The following is a 21,427-nucleotide window of genomic DNA, read 5'->3' as shown; positions in this document are numbered from 1 at the left end:
CCGAGTGGAAGGCTTTTCACGAGGCTCTGCAAAGTAGATGTCTGGATATCTACAATTGTCCTCTGCAGCTGTCTATCAGGGGAAGTGGGCCATCTTATACGACTGGTGTCGTAGGAGGGCTACTTCTCTGGTTGAAGCAACTCTAGAACAGATTGCAGATTTCCTTGTCTCTTTATGTCAAGAGAAGTGCCTCTCAGTCCCTTTTGTCAAGGGCTACTGCCAGGTATGGTCTATCAACTGAAGGTTATACAGTAGACCTCTCCTCCTTGTGAGAGTTGCCTGTGCTCATGAAGAACTTCAAGTAGTCTTGCCCACCCCAGGACCTAAGGACCTCAGAGTGGGATGTTGTCTTTATCCTTGAAGCTTTTACTCGTATCTTGCATGAGCCTTCGAGGAGGTCGTCAGACAGAGTTCTGACTCTCAAGATTGTCCTCTGGCTAGCCTCAACATCGGTAAAGAGAGTAGGTGAGTTGCACAGTCTTTTAATTCAGTCACCCATGCTGAGGGGCGAAAAGAGGTTTCCTTTACTTTTATGTCAGAGTTTGTGGCCAAAACCAAGAACTCCTCAGCACATGACCCCAGGTGTAAGACCTCCTTCATCTCCCCTCTATGTGAAGCGTTGTGTGGTAATCAAGAGGAGATGCTTTTGGGTCCCTTACCAATTCTGTGGGGCTATCTGAAAAGGGCTCAATATCTCGTGCATGATTGGTAGTTACTTTTCATTAGCATTGGCAGGACCAAGAAAGAGGTTTCCAGGAACACAATCTTTTCTAGCTTCGAGAAATAATCCTTACAGTGTATACCTCGACTGCTGAATGGTCGAAGTACCAGGTAGAACTAGAGCTCACAAAGTCAGGGGTATAGGCCCCACCATAGCCTTCAAAAGAAATCTTTCAATAGGCCAGGTGCTGAAGGTGGGGTTTTGAAAGTGTCAAACCACTTCTTTGTCTACATCTTTGAAAATTTGTAACTTGTTCCTATGCAAAATACAAATTATAACCTTCAATAGGGACACTCACTACAAGTCCATTTAAAACTAAACTGGAAGGTTCTTTCTTCCCATACAGGAGCATAGCAGTGACTTCAGCAACCTCCTACGTGTCTTTCAAAAGAATGAGAAGACTGATAGAGTCTAGCCTGCATGTGGTGAAATGTACTTGGTCAATTGAGGAAAACCTTCCCCCAAAGAGGAATTCAGCTCTGAATAATATACCTGTTATAAATTTCAACCTTCTATCCTTCGTTACAGAGGATGGGGGAGATATTTCTTTAAGACAAAGTAATGGAGCTCAGATGTATTACTAACCAGCATCAAGATAGATCCATCATGTAATGTTTCAACTGCCCAAGAGAGGGGACAGAAAAATGAAGAGTCAGTCATTCTACCATTCATTCCAAACTTACATCTACACACTACCAAATACAAGATGCTTCCTGTCATGTGTGAGAGGCCGGCTGGCTATACAACTACTTTATCAGCCACCACGGGACTAAGCACAAAGGTGTTAAGAGACTTCAAAGGTATACTACAGTAAGTTAAAAGCCGTGAGTGGTTTGATGGCTTTTTACTTACTGAAGTATACCTTTGAAGTCTCTTAACACCTTTGTGCTTAGTCCCGTGGTGGCTGATAAAGTAGTTGTATAGCCAGCCGGCCTCTCACACATGACAGGAAGAATCTTGTATTTGGTAGTGTGTAGATGTAAGTTTGGAATGAATGGTAGAATGACTGACTCTTCATTTTTCTGTCCCCTCTCTTGGGCAGTTGAAACATTACATGATGGATCTATCTTGATGCTGGTTAGTAATACATCTGAGCTCCATTACTTTGTCTTAAAGAAATATCTCCCCCATCCTCTGTAACGAAGGATAGAAGGTTGGAATTTATAACAGGTATATTATTCAGAGCTGAATTCCTCTTTGGGGGAAGGTTTTCCTCAATTGACCAAGTACATTTCACCACATGCAGGCTAGACTCTATCAGTCTTCTCATTCTTTTGAAAGACAGGTAAGAGGTTGCTGAAGTCACTGCTATGCTCCTGTATGGGAAGAAAGAACCTTCCAGTTTAGTTTTAAATGGACTTGTAGTGAGTGTCCCTATTGAAGGTTATAGGTTTGCATTATGCATAGGAACAAGTTAAAAATTTTTAAAGTCATTTTAATTTTTCTTAGCTATACAAACCTTTGTCCTTTAAGCTAACTTTCCTCTTAAACTACCCCTCTTAGTCCTGGGCTGAAAGGTCAAAAGTGAGGCTAATCTGGCTGGTTGAGGCTGGGGCTTCTCATCACCGTTCGTTTAACTCATCGTTAAACTATTCTAGACCTCTCCAGCTTGTGATTGAACAATCTCCCTATTAAATTTGTGATATAACAGACATTTTTCATACTTACTTGTTTTTCGGTAATTAATTGACATGTGAGATAGCAGTAGAATGTTATTTTTTATATTCTTTTATGGCCAATTAGTGACAGAATTTGGAAGGGTATGTGAGAGAAGGAAGTTGAGAGTTAATGTGGGTAAGATGAAGGTTATGCGATGTACGAGAAGGGAAGGTGGTGCGAGGTTGAGTTTCATGTTTGGAGAGTTACTTGAGGAGGTAGATCAGTTTAAGCACTTGGGATCTGTTGTTGCAGCAAATGGTGGAGTGGAAGCAGCTGTAAGTCAGAGAGTGGATGAAGGATGCTAAGTGTTGGGGACAGTGAAGGGAGTGGTAAAGAATAGAGGGTTGGGCATGAATGTAAAGAGAGTTCTGTATGAGGAAGTGATTGTACCAACTGTGATGTATGGATCGGAGTTGTGGGGAATGAAAGTGACGGAGAGACAGAAATTGTATGTGTTTGAGATGAAGTGTCTGAGGAGTATGGCTGGTGTATCTCGAGTAAGTAGGGTTAGGAACGAAGTATATTGACCAAGTACAAAGGAATCCATCCTGGAAATGAGTTAGAAATGAGTTAGTAGATAAAGTGCATATGAATGTGTTGAGGTGGTTTGGCCATGTTGAGAGAATGGAAAATGACTGTCTGCTAAAGAAGGTAATGAATGCAAGAGTTGATGGGAGAAGTACAAGAGGAAGGCCAAAATTTGGGTGGATGGATGGAGTGAAGAAAGCTCTGGGTGATAGAAGGATAGATGTGAGAGAGGCAAGAGAGCGTGCTAGAAATAGTAATGAATGGCAAGCGATTGTGACGTAGTTCCGGTAGGCCCTGCTGCTTCCTCCGGTCACCTTAGATGACCGCGGATGTAGCAGCAGTGGGGGATTCAGCGTTATGAAGCTTCATCTGTGGTGGATAACGGGGCAGAGTGGGCTGTGGCACCTTAGCAGTACCAGCCGAACTCGGTCCAGTCCCTTTTCTGGCTGGGAGGAACGGAGAGAGGAAAGGTCACCTTTTTTTCATTTGTTTGATGTCGGCTACCCCCCAAAATTTGGGGCAGTGCCTTGGTATATGTATGTATGTTTATGCTTTTCTGATCATTATAAGTTTTTTTTTTTAGAAACCTGGATTTTATTCATGATTTGGGTGTCAGATGTGTGCTTTTGGAAATTACAAATATTTCAACCCACTGAAGATGTACAGCATTCATCAATATAATTAGGTAGATCATTTATTGAATAGCTAGTTAGCCTGAATTAAGCAATAATTAAAGACTTATCTTATTGTAAGACCAGTCACATATTTATTGTGTCAATTGAGAGCGGTCATAAAAACATTCTCATGAAGCATGTTAAAAGGCATTTAAACTACAATCTGATCTATGTCCATGTCTGCAAGTTTTACAAACTAGCACTATCAACCTCACCCGTTTTTACTTGATGTTGGATAAACCCTGACAGTCCTGTAGATTTTTGTAATTTCTCTGTGATAAATTTTTTTTTCTGTTTCTTAGAAAGCTATCATTGTACTTATAATAGCCCAAGATTTTGGTCCACAAACCTCCACACAGGAGGCTCTGAAATTATGAGGAGCCAATAGGTGTGTTCATGAATATTATAGATCTCTTAAAAGTCCAGCAACCGGGTAGTCCCTTTTTTTTTTTTTTTTTGTCTGTATTCGAATTTGCCATTCAAATATTTCCTCAGAGCTCTAAGATCCCTTTGTGAAGGGTTACCTTATTTCTTCTATAAACAATCATATCCTTAAATGTGATTTTGCTTTGCAAGCTTTGCCAAGTAGGGTGATTTTTCCCTCTCACAATCATTGATAATTTGGGTCACATTTTGCTAGTATAATTTTCCTTTAAATAAGAAAAGAACATCTGCCTAACTTTTAATTAGTGTTAAGTACTTTAATCAGAGAAGAACACCTGTGTAATTTACAAGTAGTTAGATATTTTGGGTGTTTTCTTCAATATAGCACATGGTTAGTATGTTTTGCTTACTTTAGATTTTTTGGGGAATTAGGCAATTTAGTCTAGTCAGCATTCTTTAAAATGATAGTTTGCTTTCTCCATTTGTCCTAGAATTTAATGTTTTCTTTATTTAGGATAAGTGTTTTCAAGTGCTTTTCATGTACAATTTGTATTTTCTTTGTTTAAAACTTGCTTACTGTACTTTTGCAGGTTTTGACTTTGACTTCTCATTTTTTTTTCTTTAGTTTGTACTTTTTTGCTATAATGAAGCTTTCTTTCAACGTTGGTTTTAATTTGTAGTTTTAAATATTTAACTTAGCCGGTGAATATATATAGCTGCAACTCTGTTGCTCGACAGACAAAAAACTGTAAAAAACTCGCCAGCGATCGCTATACAGGTTGCGGGTGTGCCCATCAGCGCCAACTGTCGGCCAGATACCATACTCAATGTAAACAAAGACTCAATTTCTTCTCTGTCGACGTGTCGACAAGACGTACTTTTACTCGCTGTAGAACCTGGAGTTTTCTCAACATATTTGGTGAAGTACTTCATTTTGGTTTGAGCTTTCGCAGTGCAGGTGTTTTATCTTCATCTTAAATCTTGAACTCGTTTTGGATAGATTTAATTTTTGGTGACAAAGAGAGTATGGACTTTCTTTGACTTTTAAATGGCCGACCCTTCCCTTAGACGGAAGTGTGTTTAGGCTTTTAGTAATTATCTTATCACGTTATAAATTAATTATAGATTTTCCTCTATATATTTTATATCTCACCGCCTTTATTAGGCCTCTTCGATTAACTTTCCATTTATAATAAACTTAAAAAATAAATTTTAATGTTTTGTTTATATGCGACCTTTCCTGAGAGTAGGCGGTCCTAACTTGGAAACCGAAGTTAGGCCTAAACAACGTTGAGTCCTTTCAATCGTAAATAGCTTTTAAAGAGCTAATGATTTTAAACTTTTTTAATGAATATTTTTAATAAATATTTTATGAAAGAATTTCTTTGAATAGTCTTCGTACTGTTTTCAAAGATGAACTAACGTTTAGTTTATTTATGCTACGCAGTTTGCGCTCTATCGTTACGATAGAGAGAGAGAGTATCACGGTTTCACTTTGCAGAAAGAGTAAATCGATTCTGACGTTTTGTTCATTCTTCTTTCAAAGCTTAAATGTTTTAAATTCTATTTTAAAGGAACTTTTTAATTGAAAAACCTTTCAGTTTTTTCCTTTGGTCAAATAACATGTTTTTTTGACGAAATGTAATTGGGCTCTTCTCTTAGGTGCGATATCAAGAGAGAAAGAGAGAGAGAGATAGAGACGGAGGGAGAGAGAGGAGAGAAAACGTTCCGTTCAAGCGGGTAACGTTGTTCTCGAGTTACTCTCGTCCCTAGTCTCTGTACGGGGAGAAAGGATAAAACGTTTTTAGTTTTATTCTCGTCCCCAGGCAATGTACGGTGAGAGATTGAAAACGTAGTTTTGAATGAACTAGTGTTTCTTCTCTTCCCCAACCACTGAATTTTTTTTTTTATCTTAAAAGATGTTTACTGTTTTTTGTGCTTGCATTATACGACTGATTTCGCATTTACTACCTTTTGATGAGGGTAGAATTGCGTGCTTCAGGTAGAAATCAGTAAAAGTTTCGATTTCAGTGAAATAAGTGCAAAACAGAAAATCGTAGTGATAAAGTGATATTGCGCAAAGTGTTACAGTGTTGCGTCCGAGGGTTCGTCTGTTCGTGCCTGTCGTTCACCTAGTCCGGGACCTCTTGCAAGCTCCCAAGCCCAGGGGAGAAGTAATGTCGTACGACTTATGGGTTCGAGAGGCCTTGATCAGCGAACAGACGTTTCCCTCTATGGTATCGGGTGTATCTTACCAAGATCTCCCCTACCATAAGGCGAGAGAGACAATTTTCTCCTCGTCATCCGAAGGCTTTTCGCATAAGAAACCTGAAACAAGGTTTCGAGGCCCTTAAGCGAAAGTCAGTCCTTTCAGGACAGGGCCAGTGTCCTGGTTGCAGCCATTAGGACAGCTCTGACCCTATGCAGTCATCGGAAAACTGCTCGCCGCCTAACAAAAGCGTAACACAGACTCCGAGAGTCTTTTTTGTTGGCAAAGTGTTGCGGTCACAGACGTTACCCTCGTCTCTTACCGCAACCATTTCCGTTGATCCTAAATGGGTTGTACGGCAAGACATGCAGAATAAGCTTGCCTCCCTTATGGAAGACTATTCTGCCGATTAGTCCGTTGAGCCTAGCCGTTTATCTCATCGAGATCCTGGCTTTCAGCCAACCTAACGTTCCTTTGTGCGTCCTGTTGACGTTGGCGTAGCTAAGTCACGTCAGTCAGGTTGTTTAGAACCACACTCGATGCGGTCTCGTGTGGATTTTCAGCCACATTTGGACGTTAGGCCACTTGCTGATGCTCCTGTTGACGTTCAGGACGTTCGCTAACAATCGGAGTTGACTTGTTTTGACGCTGGGCGTCAACCTCCGCATTCTAGAGTTGTTTTGACTGCTCAGTCTAGGCAGTCAAAACAGTCTCGAGTGGACGCTGTGCGTCCTCACGCACCTGTTGTTGTTGACAGTTCACAGACTGTCAAGCAGTTACATGACGTTGCGTCCTGGTCTCTCGCACCTGTTGTTGTTGACAGTTCACAGACTGTCAAGCAGTTACATGACGCTGCGTCCTGGTCCGCTACTAATGCACCAGTGCGTGTGGACTCTGCTTGTAAAGCATTGCCACCACGGTAGGTCTCTCCCTTGCTTGAGACTCGGCTATTATCGGACAAGGTTCCTTTAGATGAGGAAGTTGCTGTTCCCCCTCCTACTGATATTCCCTTGAGGACTCTGTCAGACAGAGAGGAGCCTAAAGCTGCTTAGCCCTCTATGGACTTTAATTAAATCATGCTGATTTTTAAGGATCTTTGTCCGGATCTTTTTGTAACTGCTGCTCCTCGTTCGCCTAAACGTCAGAGCTTACACTAGGCCTAGCTACTTCGAAGCCGTTGTTTATAAGCTAGTGCTCTCTCGCTCTCCTAGAGAGCTTTACGTTTGCGAGGCGACTGGTTTATCACAAGGAGGAGTTTGGGGGATACAGCCTTTGCTTTCCCTTCTTTTAAACTGGCTTATAGAGCGAGAGTCTGATATGACACGAGAGAAGTTCTCGGCTTGGGAGTTCCTGCCTCTGCCCAGATAGACTTCTCAAATCTCGTAGACTCTCCCTGGCGCCTGGCCAGGAGACGCTCCAAGATTTTACAGGTCAACTTCACAGCTGTTTTCGAGCCTTTGAAGTTTTGCTGTACAATTATGTCATGCATAAACAAGGCTTTCAGGGATGGAAAGCGGTACCGCCTCAGTCGCTAACCCCGTCTGTTGCCGCACCTGCTCCCGTAGACCCTAAATGGGCTTTGCTGCAAGACATGCAGTCCAAGCTTGCATCCTTGATGGAGGACTTTAATGCGGAGAAGGTTGCTGCTGAACCTTCTGGCCAACAACCTTCCAAGCGGTCGGTTGTGCGTCCTGTTGACGCTGAGGTAACCTTCTCGCGTCTACCAGTTGAGGTGGTTGCTCCACCGATGCGACCCAGTGTGGGTTGCCAGCCGCACGTTGACGTTAAGCGACGCTCGGAGGTGGTTGTTGACGTTCAGGACGTTCAACAACCATCAGAGGTGACTTGTTTTGACGCGGTGCGTCAACCTCCGCAACCCGGTATGGTGTTGACTGCACAACCCAGACGGTCTAGACAGTCTCGGGTGGACGCTGTGCGTCCTCGCGCACCCATGGTTGTTGACAGTTCACAGACTGTGCAGCAGTTCCATGACGTTGCGTCTGGCTCCGTCACGCATACACCAGTGCGACCGGACTCAGCGAGCCAGACGTTGCCCACTCCGTTGCCGTTTCCTCATCAGTTTTCGGATGAGGAACTATCTGATGAGGACGTTGCTGAACAACAAGACGATCAGCCCCCAGAATAGATCAAGCCCTGCAATCCATCCAGAAGATGCTGAAGAAGGAACGCTGCTCAGTCAGGCTGTGGATGAGTCTGGTAGGGACGCTGTCATCCCTGGAACAGTTTGTATCACTAGGAAGACTACACCTCCGTCCTCTTCAATACCATCTGGCTTTTCACTGGAAAAAGGACAAGACGCTAGAAGCGGTCTCGATCCCGATTTCCGGAAAGATAAAGTCTTGTCTGACTTGGTGGAAGGACAATATCAACCTAAGAGAGTGTCTTCCCCTGGCTGTTCAGACTCCCCACCACGTTCTCTTCTCGTACGCATCGGACTTGGGCTGGGGCGCGACACTGGACGGTCGGGAATGCTCAGGTCTGTGGAACTCGAGTCAGAGGAGCATGCATATCAACTGCAAGGAGCTGTTGGCAGTTCATCTGGCCTTGAAAAGCTTCGAGTATCTCCTTCGAGGCAAAGTGGTGGAAGTAAACTCGGACAACACCACGGCCTTGGCGTACATCTCCAAACAAGGAGGTACCCACTCACTAACGTTGTACGAGATCGCAAGGGACCTGCTCATCTGGTCAAAAGGTCAAGACATCTCCCTAGTAACGAGGTTCATCCAAGGCGACTTGAACGTCATAGCAGATTGTCTCAGTCGGAAAGGGCAAGTAATTCCAACCGAATGGACCCTCCACAAGGATGTGTGCAAGAGACTTTGGGCGACTTGGGGTCAACCAACCATAGATCTCTTTGCAACCTCGCTGACCAAGAGGCTTCCAATCTATTGCTCCCCAGTCCCGGACCCAGCAGCAATACATATAGATGCTTTCCTCCTAGATTGGTCACATCTGGATCTCTACGCATTCCCACCGTTCAAGATTGTCAACAAGGTACTGCAGAAGTTCGCCTCTCACGAAGGGACAAGGTTGACGTTAGTTGCTCCCCTCTGGCCCGCGAGAGAATGGTTCACCGAGGTACTTCGATGGTTAGTAGACGTTCCCAGAAGTCTTCCTCTAAGGGTAGACCTTCTACGTCAGCCACACGTAAAGAAGGTACACCAAAGCCTCCACGCTCTTCGTCTCACTGCCTTCAGACTATCGAAAGACTCGAGAGCTAGAGGCTTTTCGAAGGAGGCAGCCAGTGCGATTGCTAGAGCAAGGAGAGCGTCTACCATTAGAGTCTACCAATCGAAGTGGGAAGTCTTCCGAGACTGGTGCAAGTCAGTTTCTGTATCCTCGACCAGTACCTCTGTAGCTCAAATAGCTGATTTTCTCTTATACCTGAGAAAAGGACGATCCCTTTCAGCTCCCACTATCAAGGGCTACAGAAGCATGTTGGCATCGGTCTTCCGGCATAGAGGCTTAGATCTTTCCAACAATAAAGATCTGCAAGACCTCCTTAAGTCTTTTTGAGACCACCAAGGAGCGTCGTTTGGCTACCCCTGGATGGAATTTAGACGTGGTACTAAGATTCCTCATGTCAGACAGGTTGGAGCCGTTACAATCAGCCTCCCTGAAAGATCTCACTCTTAAGACTCTTTTCCTGGTATGCTTAGCCTCGGCTAAAAGAGTCGGTGAGATTCATGCCTTCAGCAAGAACATCGGATTTTCGTCGGAAAAAGCCACTTGTTCGCTGCAACTTGGTTTTCTAGCCAGAAATGAGCTGCCTTCTCGGCCTTGGCCTAAATCTTTCGATATTCCCAGCTTATCGGAGATCGTAGGCAATGAACTAGAAAGAGTCTTATGCCCTGTTAGAGCTCTTAAGTTCTATTTAAAGCGTACTAAACCTTTACGAGGCCAATCTGAAGCTTTATGGTGTTCAGTTAAGAAACCATCCTTGCCTATGTCAAAGAATGCTTGGTCATACTTTATCAGATTGTTAATACGAGAAGCTCATTCACATCTGAGTGAGGAAGACCGAACTTTGCTTAAGGTGAAGACGCACGAAGTTAGAGCTGTAGCAACTTCCGTGGCCTTTAAGCAAAATAGATCTCTGCAAAGTATAATGGACGCAACCTATTGGAGAAGCAAGTCAGTGTTCGCGTCATTTTACTTGAAAGATGTCCAGTCTCTTTACGAGAACTGCTACACACTGGGACCATTCGTAGCAGCGAGTGCAGTAGTGGGTGAGGGCTCAACCACTACAATTCCCTAATTCCATATCCTTTTAATCTGTCTCTTGAAATATTTTAATGTTTTTATGGGTTGTCCGGAAGGCTAAGAAGCCTTTCGCATCCTGGTTGATTTGGCGGGTGGTCAAAGTCATTTCTTGAGAGCGCCCAGATTAGGGGTTTGATGAGGTCCTGTTGTATGGGTTGCAGCCCTTGATACTTCAGCTCCTAGGGGTCTGTCAGCATCCTAAGAGGATCGCGAGGCTCCGTAAGGAAGACGTACTTATAAGGCAGAGTAATCGTCTAAGTCGAATCCCTTACCAGGTACCTATTTATTTTGTTTTTGTTATTTTGATAACTTCTAAAATGAAATAAAAACTCTTAGCTCATAAGATGTAAACATATTTAACTGGTCTCTACCCACCACCCTGGGTGTGAATCAGCTATATATATTCACCGGCTAAGTTAAATATTTAAAAATGATATTTTAATTATAAAATAAATTTTTGAATATACTTACCCGGTGAATATATAAATTAAACGACCCTCCCTTCCTCCCCAATAGAGACGCAGTGGGATGAGAAGAAATTGAGTCTTTGTTTACATTGAGTATGGTATCTGGCCGACAGTTGGCGCTGATGGGCACACCCGCAACCTGTATAGCGATCGCTGGCGAGTTTTTTACAGTTTTTTGTCTGTCGAGCAAGAGAGTTGCAGCTATATATATTCACCGGGTAAGTATATTCAAAAATTTATTTTATAATTAAAATATCATTTTTTGTAGTCCTGTCATTTGTACTTCCTTGCAAAGTATTCAGTCAGTCATATCAGGTATTTGGTATATTCTTTTATAGAGCTGTGCTTACATTTCTTAATCAATTATAAATTTTAAAAATTTCATCTCTTTTCAGATGACAAAGAATGATAGGTTTTGATATGAAATAGGTTATCCCCTTATTAAGGAAGGACTAGCCATTTTAAGTAGGATATATGTTGTTCAACTAATTCATTAGTGACTTTCTCCACATAATGTGGCATGAATAAAACTGCTGTGTCGAAGAAACACTTTATATAAGTGAAATAATCAGAAGTTTGTTTTATTTCAGGTCCATTGGGGAGGTCATCCACTCCGACCAGAGTTCCTAGAATCTACCTACCTCTTGTACCTTGCCACAGATGATCCATACTATCTGCGAGTTGGAGAGCAAGTATTGCGTTCATTGCAGAAGCATGCTTGGGTCCCCTGTGGTTATGCTGCTGTTAAAGATGTACGCACAGGTGTACACGAAGATAGGTGAGAGAATGTATTAAACTTTTTGGTTATCTTCATCATCACTGAAAGAAGTTATTTTCCCATCTATTTGCATTTCCAACAGTCTTGATTTTTTCTGATGACAAGTAGTTCATGTAAAGACCTTGTACTGTATGTGATGTGGAAATACCAATTTATCCAAACCACATTTGACAAAACTGCATATAAGGAAATAGAGTAGGTCCATGGATTACAACAGGGGTCCGTTCCTATGACGTTATGTAACTCTAGTTTTGATGGAAGTCAGAACACACTTAAACACTGTACAGTACTGTATGTGAGCACTGAAGTCAGTCACCTATGGTAATGCAGTAGTAAAGTCATAATTTAGGATATAAATGCACACTTTATGAGATATGTATCTAATTCAGACTTGAAGTCGACATCAATCAACAGGAGAAATACAAGTCTCATTACAAAGCCCCCCAGGTCTCTCCAATTATCCCATTTTGCAAAATCCACAAGGATCATCCTGAGCATAAAAAATACTATCCCATTAGCTAAGAATACCAGAAAACAAATAGTAAAAGAAAAATTAACAATTACTGTATTATGTTAATGTTAGGACCATAAGAAAAATGTAACTTTATATGAATAAAATTGTAGTTAAACCACACCTTACATTACTTTTACTAATACTTAACTTTCTAAATTATTCCCTACCATAGTTAACTAGCTAACTGCCTTCACTCTTTCACCCATCTTCCTTTCAGCTAAAAAAGAAAAAAGAAAAAAATAAGATTTGTTGATTCTGGCCTGATCAGAGAGGCAGTTGCTACAGGATCGAGAACACCCTCTCGCCTTTTTTCGCAATGCAGGTATCATGATAAATTGGGACAAGCTAAGTCTTACACCTAAGTAGAGGTTGAAAATTCTGGGTATGCTAATAGTCACTGCAGTGCAGTAAGCTCAAAGTGGTAGCCTAATCATTCTGCCTGGCCTCCTTTTCTCATTGGAGCTTATTTATGAAGGGAAGGGATTCATGGACATCACCACCACTAATCCCTTCAGCGGTGTTGGAGGATCACCGGTCCGCCTCCAGAAATCTCTTGTTCAATCTGTTCCAGGGAGATATGAGGTATAGGCCGATCTCGCATGGTGGCTCGATGAAGAAAATGTTATGAAGATATAACAAGTTTCCAAGAATGTATGAGGAAGCACTCAGTATTGTTGATGAGCAACAATATGACCACATTAGCTTACATAAAGAAGCAAGGTAGCACATTGTCCCTATCTCTTTGCAAGTCGTTAAAGTAGATGCGCATCTTGGAGGTGAATCACACCATAGAGTTGTCAGCCAGATGCATTCTGGATAGGAAGAATGTTCTAGCATATATGGTCAGTTGGTAGGGGTAGGGGTAGGGGTAAGTTGTAGGGTCGGAGCAGTTCCGACATCCTTGCATAGTGGGAAGTCGTCTTGTGTGGGGTTCATTGGGAATTGATCTGTTTACCACATGGCTCCAAAAGATAGTTCCTGCTGTTCTATTCCAGATCCATGGGCATTGTTAAAGGAAACACCTAGGGATCATCTGGATGCCTATGCCTTTACCCTATTCAGTTTGATTTACTGGCTGATCACCTGTTCACAGATAGCCACAAGCTGAGTAATATCCCAATCCGTTGATGTTTCTAGCGCAGATTTCGAACTTACTCGTCAATCTTTACCTAGAATAGCTCCTCTCAGTTGTAGCTGTGGAAGGCTACTGCTCAGCCTTGATCTTTGTTCTTGTTTTAAACTGAAGAACATAGCCCTCTCCACCTCTCATGGGAGTTTTCTATGCTTGTAAAGAGCTTCGAGCAATCTTGCTCATCTCGGGAACTTATGCCCCTTGAATGGGACCAATCAATTCTGTTTTAAGGATACTTCCTTACCACCAATAAGTGAGTCTCCATATTTTGAGGGGCAAAAGCTTTGCATATATATAGGAACAAATTCAAACTTGTAAAAGTAATTTGTGATTTTTTTCTACGTATACAAACATGAGTCATTTAAAGTTAACCTTTACTCTTCCACCATCTCAGTCCTAATCTAAAGGTCAAAAGTGAAGAGTCTTTGACAGGAGAGTTGGCAGGGCTACTCTCCCATGCTCACCATCTATCGTTAACTACCTTGTTAACAATATCAATTGCTGTTCTTGATCTGCTAAAGACATTCCCAGTTTTAAAGGACACAGGTTTGTATAGATAGGGAAAATAGAAATTGATTTTAAATTTTTTTTCTTTTTTCCAGAATTAGAATGAGTCCTATTTTCAACTTAACTGCAGTTTTCTTCACGGTTTGATAAATAAATTTAAGAGTTGTAGGTTTAATTTTAAAACCCATCTGATAGTGTTGGTGTTTAATTTTTTTTTTTTTTCCAGGATGGATTCCTTTGTGTTGTCCGAGACTTTCAAGTATCTGTACCTGCTATTTGCTAAACCCAGTGACCTGATTATTGATATGGATCAATTCATTTTTACCACTGAGGCTCATTTACTACCTCTTTCTCTTGCTAGACTCTCAAACCTAACCGTGGTCCCAGTAAGTATGGTGGTAAAATTATTTTGTAGTTTTATCTCTCTCTCTCTCTCTCTCTCTCTCTCTCTCTCTCTCTCTCTCTCTCTCTCTCTCTCTCTGTGTGGTCCCAGTAAGTATAGTGGTAAAATAATTTTGTAGTTTTCTCTCTCTCTCTCTCTCTCTCTCTCTCTCTCTCTCTCTCTCTCTCTCTCTCTCTCTCTCTCTCTCTCTCTCTCTCTCTCTCTCTCTCTCTCAGTTAGTTAAAGCTTGAATCTGATTGAGATGTTATTTTTCTGAAGAATGAACGACATTTTTCCTATTATTGTATAGGTCATGGTTATTGTCAGTGTTAATATTTCTTATCATTAGGTCATAGTTTGCTTGGCCCATTATCATTTTCTTTTAAGCTTATCGAAAGTGTAACTCTTTATTCTTGTTGAGATTTAATAAGCTTTTTGTTTCCAGATCCCTGACAACCAAGTCGATGCTCAAGACACTGATGTGGAATATGCACGCTCGTGCCCAAATGCTCATTTTCTTTTCCCTGGTCGTCACGAATTTGCCGAAACTATTAGGAGGCCCCTCAAGAACTTTGTGAACAATGTTTGCCCGTCTCGCAAAACTATGCAGCGCAAGTTGCGAGCTTCAGAATTCCAGGCGGGGAACAGTGGACATATGAGACTCCTGAGAGATATGGGAATAACCATAATGGCACTTCCTGATGGCCGTGTACAACTACTACACACATCCTCTAATGTAATTAAAGAAATGTTTCAATATACAGTAAGTCCCCTACATAAGAACGAGATGCCTACTAAGACTGGGCTCTCAAGTTAAAAAGTTCTAAAAGTCCAACATAATTATCTCAGGCGTCTGATTCCTAACCCCCAACCCCCTAATTTCTATTTCTTTGGTCAGCTGATCTTGCCAACACTATTGAGCTACCTTGTATAAAATATGTATCAAAAATTCATACAGCTACTTCTGCTTTATAAGATACCTTTAAAATCATAAATAAGCTAATTAAATGGGATTAGTTTTAGCATTGATTTATTATACAAAGGTTATCTTTGAATTTTTTTCAAGTAGGGGACTTACTGTATATCACAGTTTCTCTCAGTTTTGAATATACTTCAGAGTTTGTGAAAATGTTTGTGCAACAAGAGAAGTTTTTGTTGAATAATACATGAGCCCTCCAATGCCTGAGAATTCTAACCCTCCACCCCATCCCACCTCAAGTACGTTCTCATTCCATGACTGTTTATTAAAGAGTAGATAGTAGGTTGGCCAGGGCACCAGCCACCCATTGAGATATCACCACTAGAGAGTTATGGGGGTCCTTTGACTGGCCAGACAGTACTACATCGGATCCTTCTCTCTGGTTACGGTTCATTTTTCCTTTGCTTACACATACAACGAATAGTCTGGCCTATTCTTTACATATACTCCTCTGCCCTCATACACCTGACAACACTGTGATAATAGATTATCAAACAATTCTTCTTTCAAGGGGTTAACTACTGCATTTTAATTGTTCAGTAACTTTTTTCCTCTGGGAAAGGGTAGAAGAGACTCTTTAGCTATGGTAACAGCTCTTCTAGGAGAAGGACTTTCCAAAATTAAACCATTGTTCTCTAGTGTTGGGTAGTGCCATGACCTCTATACCATAGTCATCTACTGTCTTGGGTTAGAGTTCTCTTTCTTGAGGGTACACTCGGGTACACTATTCTATCTTATTTCTCTTCCACTTGTTTTGTTAAAGTTTATATAGGAAATATTTTTTTTTATGTTACTGTTCTTAAAATATTTTATTTTTCCTGTTTCCTTTCCTCACTGGGCTATTTTCCCTGTTGGAGCCCTTGAACTTTTAGGATTCTGCTTTTCCAACTAGGGTTGTAGCTTAGCAAGTAATACATCATACATACATATACCAAGGCACTTCCCCCAATTTTGGGGGTAGCCGACATCAAACAAATGAAACAAAAAAGAGGACCTCTCCTCTCTACGTTCCTCCCAGCCTGGCAAGGGACTCAACCGAGTTCGGCTGGTACTGCTTGGGTGCCACAGCCCACCCTCCCCCGTTATCCACCATAGATGAAGCTTCATAACGCTGATTCCCCTACTGCTGGTTCCTCCGCGGTCATCCAAGGCACCGGAGGAAGCAGCAGGGTCTACCAGAACTGCGTCACAATCGCTCGCCATTCATTCCTATTTCTAGCACGCTCTCTTGCCTCTCTCACATCTATCCTCCTTTCACCCAGAGCTTTCTTCACTCCATCCATCCACCCAAACCTTGGCCTTCCTCTTGCACTTCTCCCATCATCTCTTGCATTCATCACCTTCTTTAGCAGACAGCCATTCTCTCAACATGGCCAAACCACCTCAACATATTCATATCCACTCTAGCTGCTAACTCATTTCTTACACCCGTTCTCACCATCACCACTTCGTTCGTAACCCTATCTACTCGAGATACACCAGCCATACTCCTTAGACACATCTCAAACACATTCAATTTCTGTCTCTCCGTCACTTTCATTCCCCACAACTCCGATCCATACATCACAGTTGGTACAATCACTTTCTCATACAGAACTCTTTTTACATTCATGCCCAACCCTCTATTTTTTACTACTCCCTTAACTGCTCCCAACACTTTGCATCCTTCATTCACTCCCTGACGTACATCTGCTTCCACTCCACCATTTGCTGCAACAACAGACCCCAAGTACTTAAACTGATCCACCTCCTAAAGTAAGTCTCCATTCAACATGACATTCAACCTCGCACCACCTTCCCTTCTCGTACATCTCATAACCTTACTCTTACCCACATTAACTCTAAACTTCCTTCTTTCGCACAGCCTTCCAAATTCTGTCACTAATCGGTCAAGCTTCTCTTCCGCGTCTGCAACCAGTACAGTATCATCTGCAAACAACAACTGATTTACCTCCCATTCATGGTCATTCTCGTCTACCAGTTTCAATCCTCATCCAAGCACTCGAGCATTCACCTCTCTCACCACTCCATCAACATACAAGTTAAACAACCACGGCGACATCACACATCCCTCTCTCAGCCCCACTCTCACCGGAAACCAATCACTCACTTCATTTCCTATCCTAACACATGCTTTGCTACCTTGGTAGAAACTTTTCACTGCTTGCAACAACCTTCCACCAACTCCATATAACCTCATCACATTCCACATTGCTTCCCTATCAACTCTTATCATACGCTTTCTCCAGATCCATAAACGCAACATACACCTCCTTACCTTATGCTAAATATTTCTCGCATATCTGCCTAACTGTAAAAATCTGATTCTTACAACCCCTACCTCTTCTAAAACCACCCTGTACTTCTAAGATTGCATTCTCTGTTTTATCCTTAATCCTATTAATCAGTACTCTACCATACACTTTTCCAACTACACTCAACAAACTAATACCCCTTGAATTACAACACTCATGCACATCTCCCTTACCCTTATATAGTGGTACAATACACGCACAAACCCAATCTACTGGTACCATTGACAACACAAAACACATATTAAACAATCTCACCAACCATTCCAGTACAGTCACACCCCCTTCCTTCAACATCTCAGCTCTCACACCATCCATACCAGATGCATTTCCTACTCTCGTTCCATCTAGTGCTCTCCTCACTTCCTCTCTTGTAATCTCTCTCCCATGCATTTCCTACTCTCGTTCCATCTAGTGCTCTCCTCACTTCCTCTCTTGTAATCTCTCTCCCATTCTCATCTCCCATCACCGGTACCTCAACATGTGCAACAGCAATTATATCTGCCTCCCTATTATCCTCAACATTCAGTAAACTTTCAAAATATTCCGCCCACCTTTTCCTTGCCTCCTCTCCTTTTAACAACCTTCCATTTCTATCTTTCACTGCAAGTAATAATAATAATGATAAAAAATGCTTGTACCAAATACTCTGTCCTAAGTCAGATTTACTGAAATGAAGAATTTAATTTTTCAAAATTATTATTTATTTTGATTCAACATACTGTCTGCTTAAGGTATTTTTCTGTTGCAAGGATTGATATCCTTAGGAGTTCGTATATAGGTGTGTATATGATGTGGTGGTGTATTTTGAGACATGCTCACATTTTGATTCTCCCTTTGTTGTTTAGAAAGAGCCTCATTGGTTTTAATTAACAAGTCTATCTCTTTTATGAATACATGAAGCCCTTGCTGTGCTCTTTTGTAGGCATTCCAGGAAGTTGGATGGAACTGATATTGTGAAAGTCTCATATCAATTCCCTTCAGATATATTGAATCTTCTAATTTTGTTGGGTATGAATGATGGTTATGCTAATCACACTCTCACATTTACTATACTTACTTGGGATTTGTTTTAAATTACATATTGATTATTTCCTCTAACAGCTACAATGATGGTACATAAATTGATAATGTTTTGTTGCATTTCTCTTAAGCACAGTCAGACCTTACCATTTGCAGGTCTGATTATTTGGAGAATGCCTTGGAATTCTATCAAACAATATTTACTGGCATTTATTCACAATTATATAACTAAATACAGAACAAGCCTCAATGAAAAAGACAAAAACCCATTACAGTGTTACAGAAGTCTTGAAAATTCACATACAGATTATACCATTATCAGTCAAAACTTACTCTCCTTTTATTACTAAGAATGCTGTGCTGTATTTGGTCTTTCATGGCTGAATGCTTTTATCTCTTCTCCAGTTTCTTATAGACGGTAAAAGTAGTTGTAAATACATCTTAACTGAAAAGTCAAGAAACCATTCCATTATAAAAGATAAATCATTGTCAGTAATATAGAATAAGTAATTTTTAAGCTTTAGTGTGATATTGGCTTCTTTTCTTTTGTGATTTGTGGTATATAACTGAATGCTTCGAACTATGAATACTATTACTTTTTTCCTTTCAAGGCTGAGACTAGCGAGATTTTATAGTCATACTGTATAAAGAATTTTCAACATTTATAAGTGTCTGTTACCTAACCATTATTTAAAGGTCTAAAGGTTGCTCATGAATAGTGAAGGCAAGGGACAGGGCAATATTCTAAAGACTGACCATATACACATATGATCAGTGCCTAAGCTCCCTCTCCATCAAGCTAGGACCAGGGAGGGCCAGGTTATGGTTACTGATGACTCAGCAGTTAGATCTATAGGCTGCCACAAAGCCTCATCCCTTGCTCACAAGGAGGATGAGGTTGCAGACAGTACTAGAAACTATCAAGTGTGAACGGGCCTGAGACCTGTGCTCAACATCTTGCCAGGCAGGGATATATCCTGAGGGGTAATTCGTGAATGTTAAGGTCTGATTGTATTAAACTTGAGTAAAAGAAAGATAACACACAAAACATTACAATATATTATTCTAATGTTTTCTGGTTACAAGGCTCATATTTTATCCAGGTAATCTCTCCATCCATCCCTTTGAATTAATATACACCTATGTCTGCAAGCTGATTGTAGCAATGAGTGTTTTAACTCAAGTTGAAATATGGGCTTCACATGCAATGTCCAGTCTTCTGTGTCTTGTATTACTATTATGTTTTTATTGATCAACTATTCGCTACTCTGCTTTGTTATAAATAAAATCAGATTTATGGCTGTAAAACATGAAAATCATTTTGAATTGTTAGATTTCTTACTAATAATATCACGAGAATTGAACTAATTTCACGTCTTTGTTTCAACAGCCATTAAGATGTTCTCAACTTTTTTTAATTTGCAATGTGAAAGTGAATTTTAAATAGAGAGAAATTTGGTTATTCAAATTTGTTTTTAGTTCAGAATAGATCTGTGGAAATAAAAGAGTGATTTTGTCTTTATAATGTAATATTTGTTCCCCCTTCTATTCAGAAAAAACCAGCATTACATATTTGTATCGTTCTAGGCAAAGTCTTCAGATGATGCAGAAGAGGGACTTCTTTTCATGCAGGAGATGATAGAACTAAGCAAGCTGCAACAGGAGCAGCCAGAAAATCCTCCTCGAATGGTGTCCTTTACTCACAAGGTTGATGGCAAAGCAACTGTTACTACTATTCAAGCAGGTCCTGCTCAATTTGGACTTGATCTTAAAGGGGATATTACGGTATGAGTTATTGTGTTTTACCATAGTTCTCTGGTATTTGTACTAACTCATTTGAAGAGATTACAGATTGTTTGTGAAATGAGCAGATTTGTAATAAGGAATCTTTAAGGAATTTGGCTTTTTCAAAGTCTTAACTACAGTACTCTAATGCTGCTCCTTTACAAAATATTAATTTTCCAATAGCTTAACAGTTGTATCAGTTCCTAGAGAAATATAGTAATTTTATACTTTTAGTAATTCCATTTTGTAAATCTTATATTACAATAGTTATTTACTTCCATTTTAAGGTAAGGGGAAAAGTTGTAAAGGCCCACCCTCTTCGAGCATGTGGTGAGCTTGACAATGAAGAGGAAATAAGAGGCAAGATAGTGATTATGGAGAGAGGAGACTGCATGTTTATTGAGAAGGTAAAGTGTTAAAACCAATTGTTTGAATAATTTTTGCTTTTACTTTTTCTTCTGTTATATTCACTGTTAGGTTTTGCTATACAATAACTGTACAGCTCAAAGTACTAGGATCTACTACTACTAGCCAAGCTATGATATAAGTTGGAAAAGTAACAGATAAACTTTATGCGTAGTAATAAATGTAAAGTATAAAATATTTAATGGTCGGTAACAAAGTTAAAATGAATATGGCATATATAAACTATGGAAAGAGGCTTCTGTAAATCTAATCAACAAAAAAGCATTTGGAACAAGTTTCACCTTCTGAAGTTCCACCAATTCAGATACTACCACTAGAGAGTTACTGGGTCCTTTTGACTGGCCAGATAGTTCTACATTGGATCAGTCTCTGGTTATAGCCCATTTTTCCTTTGCCTACACATGCACCGAATAGTATGGCCTTTTCTCAACACATTCTCCTCTTTTCTCATACACCTGATACCACTGAAATAAGGAAACTATTCTTCTTTGCTTAAGGGGTTAACTACTGCACTGTAATTCTTCAGTGGCTACTTTCTGTTAGTTAAGAGTAGAAGAGATTCTTTAGCTATGGTTAGCAACTCTTCTAAGAGAAGGACTGTTCAAAATCAAACCACTACTGCACTGTAATTCTTCAGTGGCTACTTTCTGCTAGTTAAGAGTA

The 21,427-nt window shown here is 40.7% G+C and overlaps 1 protein-coding gene across 4 annotated transcripts in view; it reads left to right on the top strand.

Moving 5' to 3' along the window:
- Positions 1–21,427, top strand: part of Edem2 (ER degradation enhancer, mannosidase alpha-like 2) — a 148,979-nt gene that overhangs the window by 72,288 nt on the left and 55,264 nt on the right. For 2 of the 4 annotated variants that reach the window (XM_068370566.1, XM_068370564.1), the window contains exons 10-14: positions 11,517–11,704; positions 14,084–14,243; positions 14,685–14,975; positions 20,141–20,338; positions 20,626–20,745. In XM_068370566.1, the coding sequence (XP_068226667.1) occupies positions 11,517–11,704; positions 14,084–14,243; positions 14,685–14,975; positions 20,141–20,338; positions 20,626–20,745 (957 nt within the window). Of the gene's footprint in view, positions 1–11,516; positions 11,705–14,083; positions 14,244–14,684; positions 15,003–20,140; positions 20,339–20,625; positions 20,746–21,427 lie in introns of all 4 variants that reach the window. The other 2 variants (XM_068370565.1, XM_068370563.1) reach the window with 1 other exon arrangement.

Source organism: Palaemon carinicauda, chromosome 3 (genome assembly GCF_036898095.1).
Source record: "Palaemon carinicauda isolate YSFRI2023 chromosome 3, ASM3689809v2, whole genome shotgun sequence".
NCBI lineage: Eukaryota > Metazoa > Arthropoda > Malacostraca > Decapoda > Palaemonidae > Palaemon > Palaemon carinicauda.
Note: the sequence above shows the minus strand (reverse complement) of the source record. Positions and strands in the feature narration are given on the sequence as shown.